Source organism: Talpa occidentalis, unplaced genomic scaffold (genome assembly GCF_014898055.3).
Source record: "Talpa occidentalis isolate TD23 unplaced genomic scaffold, MPIMG_talOcc4v2.1 talOcc4.4, whole genome shotgun sequence".
NCBI classification, from domain to species: domain Eukaryota; kingdom Metazoa; phylum Chordata; class Mammalia; order Eulipotyphla; family Talpidae; genus Talpa; species Talpa occidentalis.
Window position 1 is genome coordinate 122285253 of NW_023604295.1, and position 27527 is coordinate 122312779.

General features: G+C 38.4%; 1 protein-coding gene and 1 long non-coding RNA gene across 13 annotated transcripts in view; one reads left to right on the forward strand and one right to left on the reverse strand.

The window, feature by feature from the left end:
- LEKR1 (leucine, glutamate and lysine rich 1) overlaps positions 1-27527 on the reverse strand; it is a 129903-nt gene that overhangs the window by 5812 nt on the left and 96564 nt on the right. For all 8 annotated transcript variants that reach the window (XR_008553988.1, XM_037526233.2, XM_054700983.1 and 5 more), the window contains 3 exons: positions 25386-25479; positions 13457-13621; positions 10397-10696 (listed from right to left, as the gene is read on the reverse strand). Coding sequence is in view for 7 of the 8 variants with exons in the window: in XM_037526233.2 (XP_037382130.1) it covers positions 10397-10696; positions 13457-13621; positions 25386-25479 (559 nt within the window). In the remaining variant the exon portion in view is untranslated. The remainder of the gene's footprint in view (positions 1-10396; positions 10697-13456; positions 13622-25385; positions 25480-27527) is intronic.
- Positions 1552-27367, forward strand: LOC119257888 (uncharacterized). Of its 5 annotated transcripts, none has more exons than XR_008553992.1 (8): positions 1552-1702; positions 2746-2861; positions 7393-7580; positions 8409-8522; positions 11847-11905; positions 17035-17088; positions 18055-18111; positions 27244-27367. It is a non-coding gene; the product is annotated as an uncharacterized LOC119257888 (long non-coding RNA). The 5 variants fall into 5 exon arrangements; XR_008553989.1 differs by lacking the exon at positions 27244-27367 and adding an exon at positions 22880-22975; XR_008553991.1 differs by lacking the exons at positions 1552-1702; positions 27244-27367 and adding exons at positions 1713-1761; positions 22880-22975.

Genomic DNA, 27527 nt, shown 5'->3' on the forward strand with positions numbered 1-27527 from the left:
AGAACAAAGGATGGATTATCTTTCTTCAAATATTTCCTAAACCAGTTTCCTAAATTTCTTATTTTCTGAACTGAAAACAATCCAACGTTACGAGTCCCATTTTTGTGCTACAAACACTAGGAAATCTCAGGTGAGTCCCACAATATCTGCATTTCCTCTGCCACCACCACATCCTCCGTGAGAGTAAAATTAGAACTCAGTTTTGTACAATAGGCAGCTCAGATTGTTGTGGTTTATTCAACTATGCCTCCCCTCCCCGCCCCACAAAAAAAAAGGAAACAGAACACATGCAGTTAGGAAGCTGCTGTTTCAGGGATAGAATATGTGTGATGGGGTGACAAGCACACACGTGGGTGTGGACATAGACAGTAAGACACATTAGTGGAAAGTTCCATCATATGTGGAAAAGAATCATCTACATGTGGTTAGATTGTTTTCAGTAATTTATAAAAATGTTTGTCTTTGGGGGCTGTTTGTCTTTTTGGAAGTTGTGTTGTTACAGAATTTGATTATGTGTTTCCAATGAATGACATGAGTGACTGTGTGAGATGGAGCACATTCAGTAAGACTGACAGTTGTAGGCAGACAGGAGAATAATTGGTGAATTCACAACATTCCAAATGCTCAGACTGAATGACCTTAGGTCATATTTCAGCATGATAAAATAGCATTGGTGGGGAGCATCTAAAACCAAAATGCACTGGTAAGTCAAAATGAAAGGGCAGCCTGCAGGGGCAGGGGCTTTAGAGGCAGAGTGGGCAGTGAGACGGAAGGAACACAGCAGGGGCGACCCCAGGCTTGGTGGTGATTCAGGTACAGGGACGCCAGGTGGGGGAGAGAATTCTGGGGACAACACGAGGCTTGGTGAGACTCAGAAAGCACTCAGGTCAGAAGGGTGAGTGGGGTCACAGCCAGGTGTCTTGGGTGATATGCTCATACTAGGTCTTTGACTTCATTCTGAGAGCCATGTGGGGCCCCCAAGGTGAACTGCAAGCAGAGGCTGGCACAGTCAGAACTGCATTAAAGAAAACTTCTTTTGCCAGCTCTGAGGGCAAAGGCCTGGAGTGGGACATGATGGGAGGCAGGGAGGACAGAGGAGCCAGAGCTGCCATGGAGGAGGCCCCTCCCGAGTGCCCCTTGGTCAGGATAGTCTCGGCAAGGGAGACCCAGCATTCCTGGGACCTCTAGCGCTGCTAACGGGTAGAGCGCATTATCTATAGACATCTCTTCCAGCATTTTCAGATGAAGGTCACTTTGAATGGGCTTAAAATATGGCTTAATTGCATTCCTGTTGGGTAAGTAAATGTCAAAATGAAAATATAAATTAGCTCACCATCTGTTTGAAATTTCTAATATTAAAAAATGGCCAATTTCCCCCACTCGTTGCAATGTAAGAGTGGTTTATTTTTATGTTTGTTTTCATTTTTATCCTTAGAGACAGCTGGGTTGTATTCAATTCCCAAAAACAGTGGAAGAAGGAAGACTTTGCTGGTTAACACGATTGTTCTAAAGGTGAGAATTCCATTCACAGTGGCAATCAGCTGTATTTGGCATAATTTGGGGGGACGGGGCATGCCAGGAACACAAGTCCTCCGTGGAGAGTGAGCACACACCATGTCTCTACTTTAAGCCTGGTGAGGTCTGAATAACAGTCATAGAATTCTCAGATGACAGTTTCCATCCAGACTAAATCCATCCCAGGGTGAGTGGATGGCCAGCTGGCTGGGCAGGGAGCTGAGGGGAAATGAAACCGTGGAAAAGGTGTGGAAACCAGAAAGATGAGTAGGAGTCAGCAAAAGACATGCCCAGCTTCCATGTAGGGTTTCTGTTCAACGATTCTGAACAGTCCAGAACAGTGCAGGAAAGAGAGGAAATGCCTCTTTGGTGAGGCAGGAATGAGGCTGAAAATTTTCCAGGAAAGAAGTAAGATGGAAGCCGAGCAGGTTGTTGTTAGTTTAGTATTTCTACGCTTGCAATCACAATGGTCTGTGAAAGGATAAGGCAGATGTGTCAAAACAGAAGAAACAGAGGTCCTTGAAAGCTGACTGTAGAACTGAAGCAGCCAGAGTGGGAGGGGGAGGTGGTGGGGCGAGAACAAAGAGGAAAGAGAGCACAACGGACTAGGGGAGAGATGGTGGGCGATCTGGCGGCAGGTGCACAGCTTCGGGTATAGGTGACTAAAGCTGAAATGGGGGGGGGTGAATCTTATACTTTCAAAATCTTATACTTTCATTATTGTTGCTTATACCAACAATAATGTAAGCCAATGTTACCTTAATAAAAATTAATAATGTATGATACTGAATTAATTTATGATACCTAATTTATGATAATTGATTATATGATACTTAATTATATGAGAATTTTAATATTATAAACCTAGATCATTTATTTTTGACTGTTATTTCTAGGATTATTTTAATGCCCAATATTACTATAATTTTTTTAGACTCTGTTGCCTGTACTCTGGTTACTGTTGTACTTATCAACAGCATGATAATAAACCAGTTTTTAAAATTAAAAAAATAAAAACAGTCAGAGGGGATGGCCCTTGGGCTAAGATGCTGAAAAGCAGACTCAGAATGGGGAAGGAGAGCTGTGAAGAGCTCAGAATTTACTTTTCTTACTCAATTATCTGACTTCAATTAAAATTTAATTAGTATAAATTAAACACAACCAAACCAATTTCTCCATGTTTTGTCTCCTTCTGTCCATCTCCTGGCATCTGTCTATAACCTGCATCAGGGCTGACTATCTCCACTGCAGTGAAAGATCAAGTCTTGCCTGGATCCTAGACCGGCCACTCCACCGCTGGAGAATCTGAGCACCTGTCTCCCCTTTGCCCACGGCTTCGTTCTCAGGTTCTCAGTTCCCAGCCTCCCTGCCAAGCAATCCTAGGAAAGCCCCTGCCCTCTAAAATTTCTATGGTCTTCACTCTCCTGCTCCTTGAAGTCAGAGAACCTCCATTTAACCCCTTGCTCTTTAAAAGAGACTTAGATATTTTAATTGTATTAGGCATCAATGGTGAGAGTCACTCACTTGTTAATTTGCTAACTGGTACTTTGGTTACTCATAAATGGAATTATCAGAGATGCTATTTACTCTATGTCAATTAAATGTGCAAATGCTTATATACATGTTCTAAAACTGAGCAAATTCCTCTTGCAAAAAAAGCTATTTGTATTTGAAAATGCCATGTATTCTAAAATTTAATCTTAAAGTCTACATAAACTCTTCTTTGCCAGATTTATTAATAAGTTTTCTTAAATAAATGAGTTTTCTTTCTTTTTTTTAAAAAAATTGATCTTACATATGATAATATTTAAAAATACAAAAAGCTTTAAGGTCATCCATAATCCCAATATTAAAAAAAAAAGTATATAAGAAGTGAAATCCCTGTCCATCTCTTCCTAGCCCCCAATGGTAACCACTATTAATTGTCACTCACACACACACACACACACACACACACACACACACACACACCCCACATACAATGGAATATTATTCAGCCATGAGAAAGATGGAAATCCTGCTATTGTGAGAACATGGCCCCCTTCATCCATTTCTCAACCCCCCAACCCCTGCCTCTGGCAACCACCAATCTGTTTTCTGTATCCATGAGTTTGGTTTTTGTTTTCTAAAGAGTTCACAGGTAAAAGAAATCATACAGTATTTGCTCTCTCTGTCTGACTTAGCTCATGGGCATAATGCCCTTGAAAACCATTCAGGTTTTTAAGCTGCTTCTTATGATATTTGTCACTGTATTTCTAATGTCATTACACAGCAATCTCATGGCTTTTCAGTCTTGAACATTCCCTCTGACTTCATAGAATTGACGAGGATTTAGCTTCCTATTCCAACTCCCAGCAGACACCGCCTCCATGAAATGTTTCTCCTCTACCAATTACATTTCTATCACCATTTTCAGTTCAGTGCCATGTTCTGCTTTATCAGATTACAGTATATAATTATTATGCACACCTGAGATGCAAGTTTAGTATGATCACATTTGTTTCGTGCATAGCATCCCTCCAGAGCTCAGGATTATCCCATTATTTATCTGCCTAGTTTTCTAAGTGTTGATTACTAATTTTTCACCAAATTCATTGACAGGCGTGGATACTTTCCCTGCATGCTCAAGCTCTCTGTGTAAGCCATCAGCTTCTCTTTGTCTTGGACACAAAACGTCTAAGAATCCTCTATCCTTGCGCTGAACTGAGCATGGTTGTCTCCACTCACTGTGCTGCTGTGCTCCTTGCCTTTCTTCCTGCCTCTTCCTGGATTCCCTACCACATTCCCATTTGAGGTCTTCCTGCCTTGATTCCTAACTGTGTCCTCTTCTCATAGTTTACACGTACTTCACTGTGGTGTCATAACCGCTTCCCGGGAAAGGCTACAAGGGAACTATCGTTTCTGAAAACTCTTATGTCTAAAAATAGCCTATTTGACACTTGATTGATAATTGAGCAGAAGACAGAATTCTAGGATGGAAATAATTTTCCTTCAGAATTTGAAAGCCATTGTTTTCTAATTTCTATTGTTACTGGTAAGGATTCTGATAGCATTTTGATTCCTGGTTCTATTTAAGTGATTTTTTGCGGGGAGAACCTTGTAAGTACTTTTGCTTACCCTTAAGATACTGACATTTCATGAAGAAGTGCTTTGGTGTCGCTGCTTTGCCATCCATTATGTTGGGTGAACCCTTTCAATTAGAAAAATGTGTCCTTTAGTTCTTAGAGCTATCCCTGAATTAGTTCCTGCATAGTTTCCCACTCCCATTTTCTCTCTTTTCCTCTCGGGCCCCTGTCAGCAGTTTTAGATAGTCCGGCTTGATCCTGTCTATTTTTTTTTTTCACCCCATCTCTTTTGATTTTTCCTTTTACCTTCTGAGACATTTCATCATCTTTATCATCTAACCCAAATACTGATTTTTCACATCAGTTTTTATATTTTAATTCTCACTTCCTTTTTCATAGCTTGCTGTTGATGTTTTATGGATGCAATCGCTTCCCTTTTCTCTGATATTAATTATGTTCTTTCTTTGAAGCTCACTTTTATTCTGTGTATTGTTTTCTATTTGTTACTTCTGACTTATTTTATGCTGCTTTCTTTGATCTTTGTTTCTGTCTTTCACATGAGAGGTGTTCTTCAAGTGCTTGGTGATCTTTGGTTGCTGGTGTTCTGCTTGCTGGAGTAAGTGCTATTGATGGTACCCCTCTCGGAGTGTAGACCGCACATAGACACGGCCATCTCATGGGGAGATGCCAATTGTCAGTATCCATTTTTCTTTTCCATTAGTTCATTTATCCACAAAGTATCCTGACTATTGATACATCAGCCTGGCTATCCGTGGTGGAGGAAGGGAGTGGGTGAAATGAACCTGGGGTCTCACCTTTTAATACACAGACTTTCACTCTAGCTCCTGCCTCATCCCATACTCTGCTGCTGTGTGGCCTTAGAGCTAATGCCTCTTCTATTCAGTTTTTCTGGTGTGTAAACATTTGATATCCTGCCAGGCAGGTGGGTGGTGCCTGGGAGGGAGGACACCTTGAGCAATCATCCAAACAGCCTTTTTTCCAGATCCACTCATTTCTCCTTTCAGAGGTATCTGATGTCTCCAATTCCTGAGTTTTTCAGAGTGTTGTATCACATAATTGGGTTTGATCCTTTTAGGATTTCATCCCACAGACATTAGATTTCAGTATCCTAGGGTCTGTCTGCTAATTTCTCATTCACACTTTGCCTTCCATGGTAGAACAACATTTTCAACGAGTGTCAACTTCTCTCTTGTTCTCTTTCCCTTATGGATGTATTTACTTTTTATATTAGTGGTCCAGTGGGGTGAAGCAGAGATAAACAGATGTATTCAATTCTCCATGTTTAGCCAAAAACATTCCTTCTACTTTTGAATATCCTTCATCTCATTAGATGCTATGGGAACGGATAGAATTTAAAACTTCTGCCCCTTTGTTTTCCTTATCCACAGTCTTAAGATAACAAAAATACTGAGCTATCAATACTGGCTTTCCTTCCATCATTGTTTGTGAACTGTTTTTCCGAATTTTTCATGTTCTTCCTCTGATCACAAGGGCCCTAACAATGGGCCTGACTGTCTTGACTCACAAGGAGGAGCAGTAGAGGAAGGGACGTGGCAGCATGAAGCAAGCGCTCTATTTTTACCCTGTGTTCAATGATAATGTCCTCTTCTCTAATATAGTTTGTTTCTTTCCTAACTTCCTTTTTTTGTTTTTTTTTTTTTGGACATTCCAATTTTTGTCTCCCCCTATGAAGACTTTTCAGGGCCCCCTTTTCACATCGACATTTCCCATAGTTTTTTCTGCCCCCATTTCTCTCTTATTGACCTGCAGCTTTTGTCGCTGCACCTTCTTGACCCCACTGTTCCCGTGGCCACCCTCCAACACTCCCGCTCCATGCAGGAAGGCCTATTTTGCCCTTTAGAGGCTGTGGCTTTCCTCCTACTCTTGAGAACTTTCTTCATAGTTAAAAACAAAGTCCGACATTCTCTGGCCTCTTGAATGAGAGCACGGCTTTCCTTCCCTTAATTAGCTTCCTTATTAGACCACTAATTTATCCTCATTCTAATGGGAATTTGTTTTCCACTTAAAAGCTGCCTTTTTCCTCCAGAACCTGAGAAATTTCAAGTGTCTGAAATTCATGATCAAAAAACTGGAGCTTTTCATTTTATAGGCTGCAACCTCTGTTCTTTCTTGCTCACAACTCCTACCCATTTTTATTGGCTCATTTCCTATTTCTATAAGAATATGCTGGACTTTGGCATACTTAACCAGAAAAGCAGCCTTAATTATTTACTTGTACAGTTCAGTTGTAATTATTTAACTTCTAATAGGAAATCTAAGCTTCCCTCCTCTCCCCTCCCCCCATCTCTGTTAAAAGAAGTCTTTCCCAAACATCCTTATGTAACTTTACTTTTGGGGTGATCTCTTTTTATTTCCCAGAAATGATCCATGATTATCTATATACAACCCAGCACCATGTATCTTTCCAAAGTCTGCATTTTTTAAAATATAAAACTTCATCTCTAAGTGACTTCCTTTCACAACTAAGCAGGAAGAGCTTCAAAAGTAGCTCCTTTTATCTGAAAAGGGTATTGACTCTTCGTTCTTAGTCTAGTGTGTCTTGCCATAATTACTTCCAGAGGCCCTGAGGTTGGCCTCCAGTTAACCCACCCTCCTGCTAATCACACTCTTATGCAAGTACTTTGAGTATGGGCTGGACTTACTGATTCACCCATAATGAATAGACAGACTATAGCCATGCAGATGTTACCTCCGAGATTAGTGTACCAAAAGCCTGTGGCTTCTGTCGTGATGCCCTCTCTTGCCCACTCATTCTCCCTCCTGGCTCCAGGGAGGCCAGCAGCCACACTGTATCAACTCTGCTTGTGGAGAGTGCTTTTTGCAAAGATCTGAGGGCAGCCACTGACCAACAGTCAGCATGGTGTTGAGGCTCCCAGCACAACAGCCTTGAAGAAATAAAAGCTGCTAACAACCCGTCAGTGAGCTTGGAAGCCAGTCCTCCCGCAGTTGAGTCTGCAGGTGAGACTACAGTGCAACACCCTGACACCAGCCCTGTGAGCCGTCTGTGGCATCCATGAGCCACATTCAGATCCTTAAGCCACAGAAACCGTGAGATATGTGTTTGTTGTTTTAAGCCACTGAATTTGGTAATTATTTGTTATGCAATAATAGATAAGACCCTTAAGCCAAGTTTCTGTTTAGGTCATTGTGTCCTCTGAATGTCAATTCAGTTACATAAGGTTTTCTTTACATTCCTCTTTGGGCGCAGGAAAGAGCAGGATCAACCTTGTCCATAAGTGCATCTCCAGTGCCTGCTACTGGGCCTGACCCTGAGGTTGACATTCCAAACACATTTGCTGGATATGACCCTTCTTTTTTTTTTTTTTTAAAGATTTATTTATTTATGCATACAAGAGCTGGGGCACAGGCCAGAGGTGTGGGGTATGAGAGGATTCACCAGAGACAAGGTGGGGAACAGAACAGGCAGAATGACTGAAATACACTGCTTAGGGGAGCAGTGGGTGAGTCAGGAGAGGTCTGCTGTGCCATGGGGGTAACGCCCTGGCTGGGGATCTAACTTGTGCTGCAGTGGCTGCAGAGAGCTTCATAGGTTGCATTTTAACCCCTTGCACCACCAGGGAGGCCCTCCTTCTGTATTTTTCTATTTGTCCTAGCTTATGAGTTTCTTTATTTTCCATGTTGCCATTTCTTTGGGGATTTAAGAGGTAGAGAGCCTGCTGGTCTGGTTGCCTTGATCTTTCTCTCCATGATCTGATGTCGTTCCTCTACAAAGTCTTCAGCGCTGTCTTACTGGAAGCCCATCTGCATCCCCTCTTGCCTTCTCAGGGTTTATCCAGGACAACCACATCCAGGAACTTTCCCTTCCCACTGAGCTGCTCCTAGCATTGGGGAAGCTATGCTGCTGGTTTCCAGCAGGAGACACACATCAGCCATTGTGAAGTAGGTAGTGTGTTTATTACTATTTAAAAAATGAAAGTAAAAACAAAAATGAGGTCCATTGATATTGATGTGGTAAGCCTGAGGCCACTTTGCAATTTAGATGTAGAATCACTAGAACTCAGGTTTCATCAATGAGGAGCTATCAGCTTGTAGAGATTCAAATTCCAATCTGGGTCCTGCCACACTGTGTGACCTTATGGAAATTATTGAACTCTGATTCGGTTCCTCATCTGTAACATGGAAATAAGTTCTCCTTTTAGTGTTGTTTTAGGCATTCTTCTTGATCCAGTATTCTGTTTGATATTTTAACTTATATTTAGCTTCTTTGTAATAGTTTAATTCATAATTATAATAAGGGTATAAATTTTAATTTTGGTTGATAATTAAATATAGCAAGGACATTGCGTATTTGTTAATGCTAACACTTTCCTTTTATTCCTTTATTAAAATGGCAATAAAACTAACAAAAATATTCCTTGTTGTTAACATTCAGAATCTTCCTCCATTTATTATACTTTTATAAATGGGACCAAATATTGTAATGTGACATTACTTTGGTGATTAGAGACCAGATTACTATTCCACTGTCTTAGTCATCTCAGGTTAGAACAGAGTACCTTAAACTGAGGGATTAAAAAACACACACTGATTCCTCTTAGTCCTGCAGGCTGGGAAGTCCAAGGTCAAGGTGCTGGCAGATTCAGTGTCTGACGAGTGTCTGGTTCATAGATGGCTCTCCAATCTCTGTCCTCATGTGGTAGAAGATGGGAGGGAGCATTTTGGGGTCTCTTTTATAAGGACACTAATCTCATTCTTGGGAGCTCCATCCTTATGACCTAATTACCTCCTCAATTGCCCACCTCCAAATATCATCACATGGGAGATTAGGTTTCAATGTATGAATTGTGAGGGAAAACAAACATTCAATCTATGACATGCACTGTCTTTAAATTGCTTAGCAGTTCATCAATAAGTCTTCATTGGGGAAAAAAAAATTCAAAATAAGCCTGTCACAGTTAAAATAAAACCTTTGCTGAAATAATCCTGCATACCCAGGAAAGAAGACCAACATGTGTAAATTACCTTACAAGTTTAGGCTGACAGGATATAAAGCTCTAAGGAAAAAAATCACACTTACATTGTTCAGATTTTTTTTTTTTTTTTTTAAATGATTTGGTAGTTGGCTTATTTTTTTTTTTTTTTAAGATTTATTTATTTATACAAGCACCGGGTACAGCCAGAAGCGCGGGAGGGTGAGAGAATTCACCAGAGCCAGAGCGGGGAGCAGAGCAGGCAGAAGGACCGAAGTACACTGCTGAGGGGAGCAGCGGGCGGCAGGAGAGGTCTGCGCGCCATGTGGGACCCTCCTCCGGTGGCCAGGGAGCAGCCGGGGATCGAACCGGCGCCACAGAGGCCGCGGGCAGCTTCGCAACCCAGCGCTCAACCGCTGCGCCACCGGGGAGGCCCCAGATTTTCTTTTAACTTAAGCAGTAAGTACTTTAAAAGTTCCTTTGGCAGAGATTTATTATCAAAACAGAAAAGAATAAAAATTCCTAAAATAAAAGAATAAAGATTAAAAGAATAAAGATTAAAAAAGAATAAAGATTCCTAGTTTTAAAGACATTAAGTGGTCATTTGCAACAAAGTTATCTAGGTGCCAACAGAAACCCTAGAGATTATGTCCATCAATGTAGTTATCTTACAGAAGATGAAGCCAGCTCCAGAGAGTAAGTGGCACCTAGTTAAGGACAGAGTCAGACTGTGACCCCAGGCCCCCAGCCGCAGTCCAGGACTCTGCATGGAGCCTGCAGCCCTTCATGTCTTTGTTAGAAGAATATGCAATTAATAGCAGTGGTACCATCATCTGCTCCTACCTCTTCCTGGGACTGGTTGAACTGCTGCCTCAGTTCTGTCTGGGCCAGAATTGCTCTTTCCAGTTCCTCTGACTTTTGTTTCATTTCCTTCCGTAAGTCCTCTGAAATGGAATCATTACTGTCTATCTCCTTCTTCAAACGAGATTCAAATTCTGCCACCAAATTTTTAAGTGTTTCGATTTCTTTCTCCTTGGACTCAGATTTTTCAGAAAATCGCTTATGGGATTCATAGAGTTTTCCCTCAAGAGTGGCCACTTCCTGTCGCAGGTCTCTGGTAGCGCCTGCGATTAAGTTGGAGATCTGTAAGATAAACTTGGGATTAGCTTGTGGGCAATAGCTTTAGGTAACTGCAGAGTTCTTGTGGTTTTAAGGGGCTTATTCGAAATAAACAGTGTACTCTTCAGATCAGATAAAAGGAAATTCTATGACATATGCGAGCCTTCAAGCTTTTCTTTTTATAAGTTAAAACGACCGACTGTGTTATTTTTACCACCTTAAATAGAATTGCATCAATCACTTGGAAATATATAAATCTCCGGGACTGTACTGAGCTCCCAAAGACAACTCAAGTGTGGATCAGGTGCCTATCTGAATTGACTCTTGCATGGTGTGGGAACCTAGAAATGCCTGGTTGGGAGCACTACAACTACTACCAGAGCACTCCCCTCTCTTGCTCATACCATACCAATGAGTTTTCTTTTGACATCTTTTCTTTTTCCTTTCTCATATGTGATGACTGGAGGTAGCCCAGGTACCACTTCTGAGCAGCACTGCCCAGGAGAACTTCTGTCCTACCAAAATGGTAGCCATCAGTCACATGTGGCTATTGACAGTATGCTGGCAGATGTTTAACAACTGACTCTCTCTCACACACACAAGAGGATTTGTATCTTGTTTCCATGGGGTAAATCCTCTTGCCATGGCCAATTCCAAGCCACGCAAACAATATTGCCAATCACTGAGGGAAGAATTGTGCAAAGGGCTCTCACTCGCATTACTGGAGATTCAGCATTTGAAATGTGGCTCATGTGACTGAGAACTAATTTTTTTAATTTATTCAATTTTAATTAATGGAAATTTAAATAGCTACCATATTAGAGAGTATTAGGAAAGTCTCTAGATGGGAAAAGACTGCTTGTTTTCTTTTCTTTAAAAAACTAAACAAAGAACAGAAAAACAAACCAGGGAGAGCAGAGCTGCTTCTAATGAAACATATCCTAATTATTTATGCTACGGATATTGTCATATTATAAATATTAGTACAATAAGAAGCCAGCCCACAAAGAAACGGAAAACATTCATAGACCAAAGTTCCAAGGAGTTATGTATCCAAAATGTGTTTCAAATGTTAAATGTACATTAAGAGTAACTTTTTTTTACAAAAAATCTAGTCACCATCTCAGTAATTTTATAAATTAAAATAATATTCCATTCTCTTTGCTTGATCCAGGAAGGAAGAGGTCCTTCCTGGACTGAGCAAGTCTACACAGTCGTTTCCATCACCCAGAGGTGAGCAGGCTCTGAAACAGACCAGTTACTCTTGGGAGAGGAGACTCGCACAGCAGCAAACACATTTTGACTTTTTATAAAGAAAGTAAACATTTAAAAATCAAAAGAATTCACTTGCAAAGCCTGGATATATAATGTCTCTTGAAAGCTTGTAGGCTGGGGCTGCATGTGGGCATTCCTGTGTGGGTGGGACCCTGAGCTGCAGAGGCACTCTCGAGGGAGGGAAGGAGAGGGGGCAGGGGATCCAGTGGAGGGTGGTGGGGAGTCCATCTCAAGGAGAGCCATCTGGGAAGGAGGCACCTGGTGCATGCTCCTTGTCCCCATAGGAGTCACTTAAAAAAACGCAGACTCAGAAAAAAATTGTTAAGAATCAAGACAGCATCTGCAGAGTACGCATCTGGAGCAGGAGGCCCTTCTGAGTGTGGGGCCTGTGTTACTGCTACTGTCAGACACTCTCATTGGCCTGCCCATTGCTCACAGTGAACATAAAAAGGCTGAACCACATCCCCTGTACAAGCAGAGCCTCATCTGATTCTTAATTTATACAGACTCTTCACGGGTTTATTCAAATATGGTTTCCCACTGGTTAATACACAGTTAATAATATGGGTTCTGGGTTAATAATATGGGTTCTGGTTAATACACATGCACTGGACCTCTCTACATAAACACACATGTGTTCACACACACATCCATGCACCAAGACACACTTACACATGTATACACATGCATGTCTATATATGCTCACACACATATACACATACTACACTCAAATCTTATTTAAAAATAGAGTAGCTTTTGCAAAATCTCATTTTCAGACACACTGTCAAGAAATTATGGAGGTGTGATTACATTTGAAAATATTTCCCTTCAGGATTATGCTCAGTGAAATAAGTCAGAGGGAAAGAGAAAAATATCGGATGGTTTCACTAGTAGGAGGAACATAGGGAAAACAAACAAGGGATGGAGAAAAAAGAGATAAAAATAGCAGGCAAAGCAAACTATAAATCGGAGACATTCAGCTGGAAAAGAGAAGTGCACGAGACTATGGTGATGCTTCACAGGTGTCTCGGTGGTGGTAACTTTAAGGGGATTACACCTGAGAGAAGAATGAACTATGATGTAACAAGTATATAAATACAAATAAAAAAAGAAAATATTTCCCTTCATTCAAAAAATGTTTAGAATTGAAAATATTTGCAATTTAAAGATACGGGCTTTCGTTGTTGGGAAAATTTTAATTATGTAAAACAACTTATTATCATTTGATGTTGGATATTTGAGATACTGGAATATCTCATTATTAGTTATCAATTTATGCTGCTTTAACAATAAACTTGTTTTAGTAGAAAAAAATTTCCCTGCACAGCTACATGGTAAGTTTGTGTAAGTTATCTCAGATGTTTATTCTGAAGAAGAGGCAGCCACTGGATTCAAGCAGCTAACTTCAGCCCAGTGACATGAGGAGAGCTGCAAAGTTACAAATGCTGTAACATTCTTCAGGGGAAATTGCTTCACACCAGTTAAATAATAATGAACATGATAACAGACCTTCATTTGCAGTTCCTCTTGTTCTTTCTTATACTTTTGAATTATTTCTTGGTGTTTTTCCTTTTCAATATCAAGTTCCAGTCTAGCTTCTTCTTTAAAGAGCAGAGCTTGCGCCTCAAATTCAGCCAAATGCCGGGCTCTTTCCTTGGCAAGTTCAGCTTCAATCTAGAAAATAGCATTGAACACACACGTGAAGTCATTACCTCTTGAAATTGAAAATTGTTTACTTTAAGGCTCTAATATTAAAAATGTTCAATTCTAACACTGATTTTTCATTAATCTAATTTCAAAATGATAGTTTTTTTTTTTTTTAAATAGACTCAGAACTCAGTTCAGAAAACTGGATCTGGGTTCAAATATTTCAAGAAAACTTATAAGAGCTATAAAATGAGTAGAGAAGTTAGGACAATATATTATGACCATATGCAGATACACTAAAAGCTTAGTCTTTCACACATTTATACTTTAAACTCAGTCCTTTCCAGCAAAACAAAAATATTTAGAGGCCCTTAGATGATGTTTTCCTAGAAACATAGTAGAGATACAAGGTACAAATGCTGATTGTTTAGTGGTCTTTCTTGATGGAGAATGTAGAAAGCCGTGGAGTCACAGATTATCACTCTAAGGTGACTCAGAATGGAAGGAGGACAATAGGGGAAAAAATCAGTGATCCATACTTTGACTCAGATAGAATCACAGTGCTGGAAAAGACCTCAGAAACCCCCTAGTTCTATTTCTGAAGCTTCCGTGAATTGTGGAAAGAATAAACAAGAACTTGGATTCAGATGGATTTGAGTCTGAATCTGGCTCTGCCACTTTCTAGCTCTTTGACCTTAGGTTATGTCTATAACTTCTACTGGTGGTTATAACTAATTCCTTTGGGGGTTGCTATGAGGATTAAACGGGACAAATCATCAGGGTAAAGCATGGGCAGGAATTCAACAGTTGGTGGAGATGAGATCTACGATTCAGTCTCTCCACAAAGTCTGCTCTCCACAGAGCAGTTTCTGCTCTGTGCCTCAACACCTCCAGAAACCATAACTCCCTCCTTCCCCAGCAAAGTTCTCCATTTCAGGCAGTGCTAAGCATTAGGCAGGTTTTCCTTTAGTTGAGCCAATGTTTCTTTCCCTGTGGTTTTTAACCACTAGCTTTGGCTCTGCCTACTGGAAGGAGAGAGAGAATAAATCGGAATATAGGAATCCCTCAGACCTGGGAGTTGATCTAATGGGATCAGAAAAGGGATCCTGGGACAGGTGGGTCAGACTGACAGTGTACCGTGATTATAAATTCTAAGAGGGAGTAAGTGCTAGACAGCTTAGGAGAAAAACTGTCAAACCTGGCTTACTGTGACTTAATGATTCAGTCACTAAGACAGAAGGAGAGAAGTCACTTGAATACCTCAAGGGAATACAGAAACTGGGGTATCAGGAAACAGGAAGTTTGCAGGAAGTCCTTTCAATGAAACAAAATGCAGATAGAAGGCTAGATTCAGTGTGGGTCAGTGGAATTTATCGCACTGGGCACAGGACTAAACATTTGCCCCAAGGAAAAACAATTCTCTTTATGCACAATGCAAGAAGTTATTTTCACTCTCAAAATAATTTCTGTTGATCATTAAGGAACATGTTTAAATGTGTTGCTCTAAGATTGCTAAAGATGAGGAAATCTCAAGACAGGAATACTTAGAAGAAAGATTTGGGTGTTTGTATCCATCTGTCTCTTGGGGCCAGTTAGATACTTCAGAGATACCTTAAATAAACTGAAACAGACATCTGATGCAACACCAGTTGTCCCTTCCCTTGGTCCCACCTCATGATACAGCGCCACCATCTGATTTGGTGCTCAAAAAAAAAGTTAGGGACATCACCTTTCACACCTCTCTCTCCCTAACCTTCCACCTGAATCCAGCACCAAGTTCTGTTCGACTTCAAATATGCCTTGAACCCATTCATTTCTCTATATATTTCCACTTCCACCATCCTAATCTTGGCCACTGTCACCTCCTGATCAGCTTCCTAACTTACACTCCTACCTCTCTCTCCAGTCCATCTACACAGAGCAAAGTGTTATTTACAGAATGCAAATTGGATTATTCTACTTCCTCTTAATGGGTTTCTCAGTGTATTTGCTACAAATTCAAAACTCCCCAACATGACCTCCCACTGGGCCGCCATCGGGACCTTCCACTGGGCCACCATCAGCCCCTTCGTATGAATGGACAATAAACCCTTTCGTTACATGAACAGCCTCACAACAGGCACAGGACTCCATGAGTAAAGGCCAATTCCAGGCCCCTTCATCCCCCGGGTCTGTGTGGCTATGAGGACACAGCCACAACACTGGCTATGACTATGCTGGACTGCAACCTGACTTTGCCCATGTTCCCCATTTGGCCTCTGTGCCCTGGCCATACTGGAATAGGTAAATCAAGTCATATTAAAGGAGAAAATCAAATGCAGAACTTTTGGAAAAGTTTCAAAGCATAACTTTTAAAAAGGACTAATAGCCTGCAAGATATTTTGATACTGTTTTTTTTTTTAAATAAAACTATACAAACATTTTTGAGAAACTCAAGAAACATGTATGTTGAGGCACTAAAACATCAAGTGCTCAGAAAGTCCCTTGTGTACTTAATTGGTAGGGGCAAAGAGTTATCAGAACAGAAAAGACATCTTTCAAAATATGGACTGATTGCTCAGAGTAAGAGAACAAATATGTACACAAAATAGGTGGGACAGGACAAACTGTAAATGAACAAAAAGTTCTTTAAGTTTATTATGGGGAAGAGGCCACTTAGGAAATCAGTAAAATCCTTTGATGAAGACAAAACAAAGGAAGCACTAGGGAAAGAAAAGGGGCAGATGAATGGGTAGAATGTTCTGTCCTAACCTGAGTCAGGAAGCAAAGAGATCATCTTGCCTCTGAGTTGTTCCTTGGAAGAAAGTAGTGTAGACAGCGAAATAGGAAGGAACAGATAGAAGATGAAAAAGGAAAAGCATGTAGGTAGATGGGAGAAAGAGAATGACTATTCCTGATTTGATTTTTAATTTGCACAACCTGAGAAAGAGAAGCAATGTGATAAGCTTGAGGTAGAATTTCTAAATATTTAGAGCAGCTGCAGTGGGAGGCCAAGTGTCACTGGAACTGCTGACACCATAGCAGGGAGGGAAGCCACTACTGGGTCCTTTATGATCTGATTGGTTTGAACAAAATGATGAGCCCACAAACACAATGATTTGCTTAAGCCAGTATAGTGTCTGTCGCTGAGAGGAGTTTGTGTCAAATTGTGGTGTTTGTTTTTAACATGTTGACAGAAATCATTTATTTAAAGTATCTTAGAGAGCAGAGCATTTCATGCAACATCAATGAATTTGGTGATGGTGCATATATGAAGTGTGAACCACTTCATACAAAAACTAATCATAATTTTGATAATCAAGGGGAAATCCAACTTTTAAAAAACAGACATGAATAGAATATGAGCTCAAGAGTTACACAAAGTAAAGTCAATGATTACCTGTGTACATATTCCAGATTTTAATTATTTTTACTTTTTACTTACTTGCAACCTCTTCTAGGTCAAAACCTCTCTCCCCTTTGAGAATGTCTCCTGATGATTACACAGCACCTGGGTATGTGATGCTTAATTCCTTTTCCATTTATTGTTAAAATGCATAATTAATATAACATCAGTGTCTAATATTATGTACAAAATACTTTCCAATGTGGTTTCCAATCTATGTGGTTGATTTTGTTATTATCCAATGTGGTTTCCAATCTATGTGGTTGATTTTGTATTATCATATGCCAACCACCCTGGAAGCCAAACACCATATCATAATCACCGATTACTTGATATTCCCTTTAAACCTGATGAGAATTTTAGATGTCAAAGTAGAAATCAGAACCTTTGTTTACATTTGTTATACATATATCATTTTTGAAAATGTGTGTCCTAAAAATATATTATTATACTAATGTCCAAAAGTATTAGTGGCTAAAAACTAATACTTCAGGGCCTCCCCTGGTGGCGCAGCAGTTGAGGGCTGGATTGCGAAGCTGCCCGCAGCCTCTGCAGCGCTGGTTCGATCCCTGCCTGCCGGCGAGGGTCCCACATGGCACGTAGACCTCTCCTGCCGCCCGCTGCTCCCCTCAGCAGTGTACTTCTGTCCTTCTACCTGTTCTGCTCCCCGCTCTGGCTCTGGTGAATTCTCTAACCTTCCCGCACTTCTGACTGTACCCAGTGCTTATATAAAGAAATATATCTTTAAAACAAACAAAACAAAACAAAAACTAATACTTCAAATTATTTCTGATTTAGTCACTGATATTTATTATAAAAGGTGTTGATAATTCACATAGAATTTGCATTAAAAAATGAATGTTAGAGTGAGAATATGTGGGTTACAGAGAAATCCTGCCAAGAACTGTGTAAACTGAGGCAGAAGAAGAGAATGTTCCCTGAGTACCTAACTGAAGCTCAAGGAATAAGGCACAGGACACTTTTCATATATTAAATCAGTTAATTCTTACAGCTACTCTGGGAGGAACAGATAATTCTCTATTAATCATTTATTAATCCCACTATCTAAAAACAGGCACAGAGAAGTTAAGCATCTTCACCAAGATTGTAGAGCCACTTCATACTATTAAAGGTGTGTATAAACAGTTGTTTCTGGGGACTAGGCAGCTCAGCTGCTTAGTTTTTCCATGCAGCTAGTCTCCTCACACATCTATGTACATAGTTGAGGGCATGGACTTCAGTTTCTAAATATTGGGGAATTTTTCTAGATAACTTTCTTTGAATGGATTCTAACTTAAGTCCATTGTGGTCAGGGAAAATCTTTGCATGACTTGAATTCTTTTAAATATATTGAGACTTAAATGCCCAGACTATGGTCTATATCAGTAAGTGTGCTGTGTGTGCTTGAGAAGAATGTGTATTCGACTGTTAAATGGAGAATTCTATAAATATCATTAGTTTATGATTGTTAAAGCTGTTGTTTAATATATCACCTAAAAGGAAATTGTTGTGTTATTTTCCATAGTATATATCCTTACTGATTCTCTGGATAGTTTTTTTATCAATTATTGAGAGAGTGTTATTGACATTGTTGACTCCAATTGTGAATTTATCTACTTCTCCTGATAGTTCTATCAGTTTTTACTTAGTGTATTTTTAAGCTTTGTTAATAGGTGGATAAACATTTAAGATTTTATAAACTGATCCCTTTATTATTATGAAATTACCTTCTTTATCCTTGGTAGTATTCTAAATATTCTGATTTCTTTGCTTTAATATCTACTTTTTCTGATAGTAATGTTGCTACTCTGGCTATCTTTTGATTTGTGTTATAGCAAATCTTTTTCCATCATTTACTTTTAGGTTATTTTTATCTTTAAAGTGCATCATAGGCAGCATATGGCAGAGATTTGCATTTTAATCCAATATGACAATCTCTGCTTTTTCATGGGGTTATTTAGACCAGGGCTTGATGAATTGGTACAGAGACTAAATTCAGCCATACCCACTCATTTGCACTTGTCCATGGCTACTTTTAAGTTAAAGTGGGAGAGTTGAGTTGTTGTGCTAGAGAATATACATCCCTCAAAAACCAAAACTATCTACTAATGGTCCTTTACAAAAAAAGATTGCTGGTCCCTGGTTTAAAACATTGACATTTAATGTAATTACCAATATGCTGTGCTTTAAATTTATCTTGCTATGTGTTCTCTACTTGGCCCATGTCATCTTTTTCCTCTTTTGGATTGGGTTGTTTTACTTGGGTTGAGTCTTTTTTAATTCAATTTTATTTCCTTTGCTAACTTATTAGCTGTAGCTCTTTGTTTTCTTATCTTTGTGGTTCCTGTAGGGCTTACAGAATAGATCTTAATCCAGTCGACTTTCAAATGACATTACTTCATATATTCTATAAGAATCTCATAACATTATATTCCTATTTCTCCCTTCCTAGATACAGTGTTATTGTTGCCATATATTTTGCTTCTACATAATATAATGTATTAGAATGTTAATATTTTTGTTTAAAATAAAATTATATTTAGGGGCCTCCCCTGGTGGCTCAGTGGTTGAGCACTGGGTTGCTAAGCTGCCCACAGCTTCTGCAGCGCCGGTTTGATCCCTGGCCACCTGTGAGGGTCCCACATGGCGTGCAGACCTCTCCTGCCACCCGCTGCTCCCCTCAGCAGTGTATTTCGTCAATCTGCCTGTTCTGCTCCCCACTCTGGCTCTGGTGAATTCTCTCACCCTCCTGCACTTCTGACTGTACCCAGTGCTTGTATAAATAAATAAAAATAAAATCTTTAAAAAAAATTATATTTAAAAGAAATTTGAACATAAAACTTCATATATTTATCCATTGTACCTTTGTGTAGATATGTATTTTTATGTCATGTAACTTTTCTTGTGACTAAAGAACTTCTTTCAACATTTCTTTGCTTTAATATCTGATTTTTTTGTGGGGCTCTGCTGGTGACACATTGTTTTCAAAAGGTTTTCAATTTTTGAAAACAGTTTTTACTTCACTCTTTTATTTGATATTTTCACTTTGTATAGAATTCTAGATCAGAAGCTTCCAGCCCTCCTCTGCCTCCCTACATTTTTTAGCACTTTCAGTCCTAATGTTTTCTGGCTTGCCATTTCTGATGAAAAATTGGCTATCATCCTGACCCTTGTTCTTCAATATATGTTTTTTATTCTCTGGTTGCTTTTAACATTTTCCTTTTATTACTGTTTTTGAGCAATTGAATTATAATGCCTGATGTGAGATTTTTTGAGCCTCTTGAATCTGTGAGTCTATAGTTTTCATTAAATTTAAATTTTTTTTTCAGCCATTATGTCGTCGAGTATTTTTTCTGTTCCTCTTTCTTTTGCTTCACCTTCAGGAGTTCCAATTATACATGCATTAGGCCACTTGAGTTTGTGTCATGGCTCACTGACAGGTTATTTTTTATTTTTGAGTCTCTTCTCCATTTTGTTTTATTTGGATGGTTTCTATTGCCGTGTCTTATCATATTTTTCATATATAGTGAAGTTCACTATCTTTTCTTCTGGAATGTCTATTCTGTAATTAATACCATCCATGATATTTTTTATCTCATACATTCTAGTTTTCATCCCTAGAATTTCTTCCAAATCTCTTCTTATCTGGGTCAATTATTTTTCATCTAATTTTTGGACATATGGAGTACAGCTATCATAACAGTTTTAATGTCATTGTCTGCTAATTCTAATATCTATGCCTTTCTGTGTCAGTTTTTAATTCATTGATTTTTCTTCTTATTATGAATTCTATTTTCCTTTCCTCCCAAGCATAGTAATTATCCCTTCCTTCTCTTCCTTCTTCTTTATTGAGAGATAACTGATATATATAAGTTTATATTAGTTTCAGGTGTACAATGACATATATATATTGTAAACTGATTATCACAAGTCCAATTAATATCTGTCATCATACATAATTACAAAATATTTTTTCTTGTGATACAAACAATCTGCTCTCTTACCAACTTTCAAATGCCATGCATGAGGTTTTTGACTGGCTACCAGACATTATGAGTTTTACCATGCGTTAGATGCTGGATACTTTTGTATTCTTATGAAAAATATGCTTTTCCCCCCAGAATGTTCTGTTCACTTATAAACCACATCTAAGGTCAAACTTGTAAAAACAAAATTATTGTAAATCCTGAAGTCAGGGTCCTTTGGGGTTAAACATATTATTCCCTTACCCTCCCCTTAGCCCAAGTTCCACTCTGTTCCCTGGGAATAGAGCCAGGCAGAGGGCACAGAAAGAACCAAGAGCCAAATGTTCCTTCTTCACTAGAACTCAGGATTGGAGGCTCTTCTATGAATATTCTTGACCTCTTTTTTGGGGTGTGGTTATGCTTATTAGAATTACTTTGATTTTTTTTTTTTTTTAGGTCCTCCTTTTAAAATTTGTTAGGCAGGACTAGGTCGGTATTTAGACTAGAGTAAATTATTCCTTATTACTAATGTAAGACCTTACTGAGACCACTTAGGGCCCTCAAATTACGGTTTTTTAGTATGGCTGATAGGAACAAGTACCATTACTGACCTTGTGTAGGTAATGATAATCTTCTTTCTAATCCTTTCATATGAATTTGTCCTGACTTTGGGTAGTTTTCTCATATGTGAACCTATCACAATTCATGGGAACTTTATAGCTCTCCAGCATGCTTGGTGAATCTCTCTCTTGTGAATTCTAGCCACTGATCTCCCAGGATTTTCAGACCAAGATCTGCTTAACTCAGAGAAACTGCCCAACTTCACTTTATCCTGGACTCTGTGCCATGGCCTCAAATTTCTTTTAAAGCAGTTAGTTAGCATATCATAAAGGCTCTCTTTGTTATCTCCAAGAACCACTGTCCTTCATTGTCTGAATGTTAAATCCACTGTTTTCTGTCATTTAGTCAATATTTTAGTTGCTCGGGAAGATAAATTTGGTCCCTGTTAGTCCATCCAGGTCAAATGTGGAAGTTTTGGGGTATTTCCTTTTCCTTTTTTTTTAAGTTTCATATGAGTTCTCACTTTCGAGCTACACAAAACTGGCAAATGGACTACTTTAGCTTATTCTATCTGCAAATGGACTAGTAATATTATGATGATTAAAATTACACTTATGGAAAGCATTCAGCACAAGGCCTGGTACATAGTAAATATTAATAATATAGATAAAAAGAATCTCCACTAAGAGTTTAAATTTGAAATAAAAAATTTTATGATTAATTCATATTTCAGAAATTATATGGCATAATTTTAAAAGGGATGCCTTCAATATTCTTTTTGGTCATACATTTAGTATACATAAATGAAAACTGATAATTTTGTAAATAACTACTTCATCCCTCTCAAGTTTTGTATTTTACAAGTTAATTTTACTTAAGGTACACTAAAATACTTTAGGAACTATTAAGCCATTGACCTTCCATTATGAAGAAGAATTTGAGGGTTTTTTCTGGCCTCTCTTCAATATGGAATTGACTATTTCTTGAAGTAAACTTTCCCCCTTGTATATGCATTATAAATTATAAACTTTCCCCCTTGTATATGCATTATAAATCCAGTTACTCATTCAGAAAGTAAGGTTTCATTTGTTTGTTCTAACTTCTGGTTTTTAAAAGCTGTACATATTATTTTAAATCAGGCTGATATTGCAATTCTAAAATGTTCCTAAATATGATAGCTTGGTAATAATCTATGAATATTATTTTTTTGGTTGGACTTTAAGACACAAAAACTGATAGTCAATAGATGACTATCACTATTGTAAGCAGTCTCACTATAGGAGATTTTTTTTTAATTTACAAAACTTTTACTGGGTAGTAATAACATTGGGCATTTGGAACAAATTTTAATACACACTAATTTCCTTTTTTCAGATCAAAGCAATACTTGGAATAAACAAAAATCCATGACAATTAGTAAATACAGAGTTATTTTAAAATGTGCTGTTTTTGTCGCATAGCAACTGTTAATTCTATTATGTGTTTTTTATATACTCTAAAATAATTAAGCCCAGGCACAAATTGCTATCTACTTTTTTGAATGTTAAAAGCATTAAGTTATGAACTTTATTCTAATATGTGTATTATATATTTGTAAAGGGAACATTTCATTCCTACACAAAGGCACAGTGACCCAAGAAAAGAGATGACAATGTCATATTAGCGATTTTCCTTTCTCATGAGAGGACATTTAGGGAACTTTTTATTCATAGTCTCAATAGTGAACAAAGCCAAGACATAATTATCATTCCTTTAGCTTTATTGGCCTGGATCTTGATTTACTGCTAAGCAAAAGGATAGCATTTAGTTAATTAGGTAGTTAGTTAGTTATTTTTTGTAGGACCCTCGCTGGTGGCCAGGGATCGAACTGGCACTGCAGAGGCTGCAGGCAGCCTCGCAACCCAGCGCTCAACCACCGTGCCACCAGGGGAGGCCCAGGATAGCATTTATTAACTACAAGTCATATCCTCTCAACAAAATGAAATGTCTGTTTATATGACAGAAAGTTATAAATGCCAAAATACATTTATGAGATAATTTATTAGAAAGTTATTAGGGTCTTAGTAAGAACTTAGAGAATCTTACATAGGTCTATCTTCATCATCAAATTAACTCACCAACACACAGCAAGAACGCAATGCTCTTACATGGTCAGAGCTAACACTGACTTGGTCTCCTCCCGGTGTGAGTGCCAGGGGACAGACAGCACAGTGAGTAGCAGTGGGGAGCACAGTGGATCATGAATACCGGGGCTCTTCTCCAGTGGACTGTACCTGAAACCCCTTAGTGGGGTGCGAACCTGGAGATGAGGAACTTTTACATGAAAGGCAGGGAAGGTCTATCAGTCTGAAAGGAGCTCAGGAGCTTGAGGGGAGGGAATGATCAATGAATCCCTATCTACATTAATTCCATCAGTGAAATTTGAGTCAAAAGATGGGAAGTTTATCATATTTCTTCAAATAGTACCATCAAATTGATCTCCTAAAGGTTACTATAATTTTCAGTGTCATAAAGAGTAAGTATAAAAGACTATTTCACTAGAACTTCACCACAGTACAAAAACTATTCTGTTCATTGAATGGGTTGGGAAAAAAACTGTTTTAATTCACTTTCTTTTTTGGAACAGTAGTTGAACTGCTCATCTTTTAGAACTTTTAAATATGAATTGATAAGGATGGGGGAAGTGAAAGAGAATTGACAAGTCAATTTAGCAGAATGAGGCTAAAAATATTAGAAAGACTTTTTAAAATGTGGGCTTTAATGAAGGGGGAAGAAAAGCCTGTGAGAAACAACAACAACAAAGTCACCTAAAAAAATTTTATGGAACTGTTGCTGTTATGAGATTGTTGGGATGATGATCATTTTTGTTATAACCTGAAGATGATGTCTCCGAGAGACAGGGAAAGAGGTTGATTTAGAGAACAAGTGTTGGCTGAGTATGGCTAGCTGGTCGAAGACTAGAAGTGAAAGTGACAAATTCAGATTTGACCTGAGTCAGCACCAGCAGAGGAAGAGGACCTGGGAAGGCCATTGCAGGACAGGGCCCAGGGTTCAATCAAGGAGCAGTGGAGTCTCTGGCAGGGAGATGGCTGTTTCCTCAATGAGTAGAGCTGCTAATGGCCTGAGATGGGGGGGGCTAACAATTTTAAAATATTTTTATTCTTTATAATTAGAAAGTAATACATATTCATTGCTGAAACTTTGAAAAATATTAAAAAGTCCAAGTCAAAAATTAATGTATTTTTTTTTACTATTCTATACAAACAATTCTTTGTAAATGAAAGTGGGCTAAATACATATTCTTAATAAAAGCTTCTTAATACCCTATACCTTGAAGGCAGAAGAGTGTTGACTTTTTTAAAGAGGGGAAATTTTACTTTTTCTGTAAATCTTTTGTTCTAAGTACAATAAATGGGCATTGTCTGCCTTAAAAATACATAGCCTTTTACTTTGTGAGGGAAATTCTCTAAAGTTCATAGCTAAATAATTTTGTTATTTTCCGTTCCCTTATATTATCTTCTTGGAAACAGAAACATTGTAAGAATAAATATTTCATGCTTTTAAGACTATGGCAAAATGAAGTTTCTATTATTTAATGGGAAAAAGGATAAATATTTAAAAGTAAAATTTATGCTTGTGTGAAAACTGAGGGCTATCCTAATTTTACAAGACATTAAAATTCTTTTTATACTATTTTTCCCATTGTCTAATATTTTAGAAAAGACACACATAATAAGTATGTTTGGTACAGGAAATTCCTGAAGGAATCAAAAGTATGCAGAAAAGTAAAGAAATCTACCTGGGATAGTCTTCTGGCTAATAGACAGAATCATTAAAAAGCAAGTCATACACAGGCTGAAAAAAGCCACATTTTCATTACCTTCTCCCTCCAGTTATCATCGCTCAGCAGCTTCTGTCTAAGGGTTTCCTGCAGCTGCTCAATGCTTTTCTGATGTGAAATTAGCATCAATTCCCTGAAAACCATAAGCCCAACAAATGAGTCAAGACTCACCCTAACACTGTTCCTATATTTCAGTTCCTGGCGGTAGAGAATATTATTTCACAACTTATTCCCTTTAGCAATATAACCACTGCTGTTAGATACCATTTTAACTGTTGAAAGCAATTTACAAATATTGTATAGAAAGTATTTTCTCACATCTAATATTTGCTCAATAGGTAATGTTATTATTTTTGCTTGAAATGATAACATGTGGAGTCCAAGATATAATAAAATGTTACATATTATAGTTCAAATGTAGGCCTCTCTGGTGGAGCAAGGTATTATGCACTGCACTATGAAGCAATCCGCAGCCTTTGCAAACAAGTTCGATCCCGGGCCGGCCAGGGAGTAACCCACATGGCGAGGCAGACCTCTCCTGTCTTGCCTGCTGCTCCCCTCCCTGTTTCAGTCAATCTGCGTGTTCTGTTCCCTACACTGTCTCTTATGGATCCTCTCACCCCCCGCATCTCTGGCCTGTACCCCAGTTCTTGCATGCATAAATAAATAATAAAATCTTTAAAAAAAATGTTACATATTATAGTTCAAATGTATGACTAAAATCTAACACTGGACAATATTTTGTTTCTTAAAAAGAGGGAACTACATTGGGCTATTCCATAAAATCAATACGTTAGTATAGCTGTTTCTGTTAGATTTGTCTAAAATATGGATAGAAACAAACAAAATAAAGTAGCAGGTAATGCCAGGCATGTGATATAGTGATAAAACATATTCGAAAGTGAAAAGAAAACACAAAGAACATTTTAATCCGCATAAATGGTTCCTACACTTAGTTTGTGATTCTTTGGATGGAATAGAAGGGATTTCAGGTGTTCACTGAATAGCACTAGTAGTGATAACACATTCTTGTCCACCAGGATTTCTTCCCTTTTCTACAATCACCAGGATACTTCTTATTTTCTATGTAGGCGATTTTTCCCCTTTGCTTATTCTTCTTTCTAGTCTTTGTTTTCCATTCTAACTTTCTTCCTTTTAGCTCTGACCCCTTTTTTCAAACTTGAGACTTCCATTTATTACTGCTGTTGGAAATCGCCACTCTAAAGATCTACCCATACCAAAGATCCCACAAAACCAAAAAAAAATTTCCACCATTATCTCCTGAAATCACATTCAGTCGTCTCTGGCTCCTCCTTCTTGTGATAACACACCCACTCAATAACACATTTTTTCCAATGTGCCTCAAACTACTTTCTCCCTTCTTTCATAGATACCACTGGTCTCATTAGGCTCTTGAGTTTATTTCCCATCCACAGTATTATAATAAACTCTTAATCTATCTCTTGAGCTAATTCTAGTGTTACTCCCAAAGCATTATTAAAATTTTTTTTACTATAAAAAATAGCACCTACATTTTTAGGCTAGAAATTTTTAAGAACACAAACATGGGGAAACACATTTGACTTGGTAACCAGGATTGCAAACATCATTTGAAGAACATTGATAGAAAGAGAGAAAAATTCAGACTCTCTTCTCTAGCAGTGTTGGATTAGGTAATTTAACAACTTTCCTACTGAAATAAGTAAAATTAAAATTCAGTAAATCTGACAAAAAATGAGGAAGATGCAGAGAACAAAACTCAAGTGAAGGAACAGAAAAAGAAATATTGCCAAATACAAAAATAAAGAACAGAAAATGGATATCAATGGAATGTTAGTGAAATCTGAGTAAAGTTTGTAGGCTAGTTCATTGAATTAAACCAACATTAATTTCTTAGTTCTTACAGATGTCCCATGGTTATGAAGATGGACCAAATGGAAACTTAAACTCTGCACTGTCCTTACAGCTGTCCTGTGAATCTAAAATTGTTCCAAAGTAAAAATTAAAAATAAAAAGATGAAGAGAAAGGAAGCGCCCGACAAGAAATAGAGCACTGAAGCCCACTCTCCCCTGGAAGGTTCCTCCTGCACTTGATGCACATGAGTTTTACATGTCACAGCCACAAAGGGCACAGGAGTCAGGAGAGAAGGGGAGAGTCTAAGAGGAAATTCATAAAGCTGC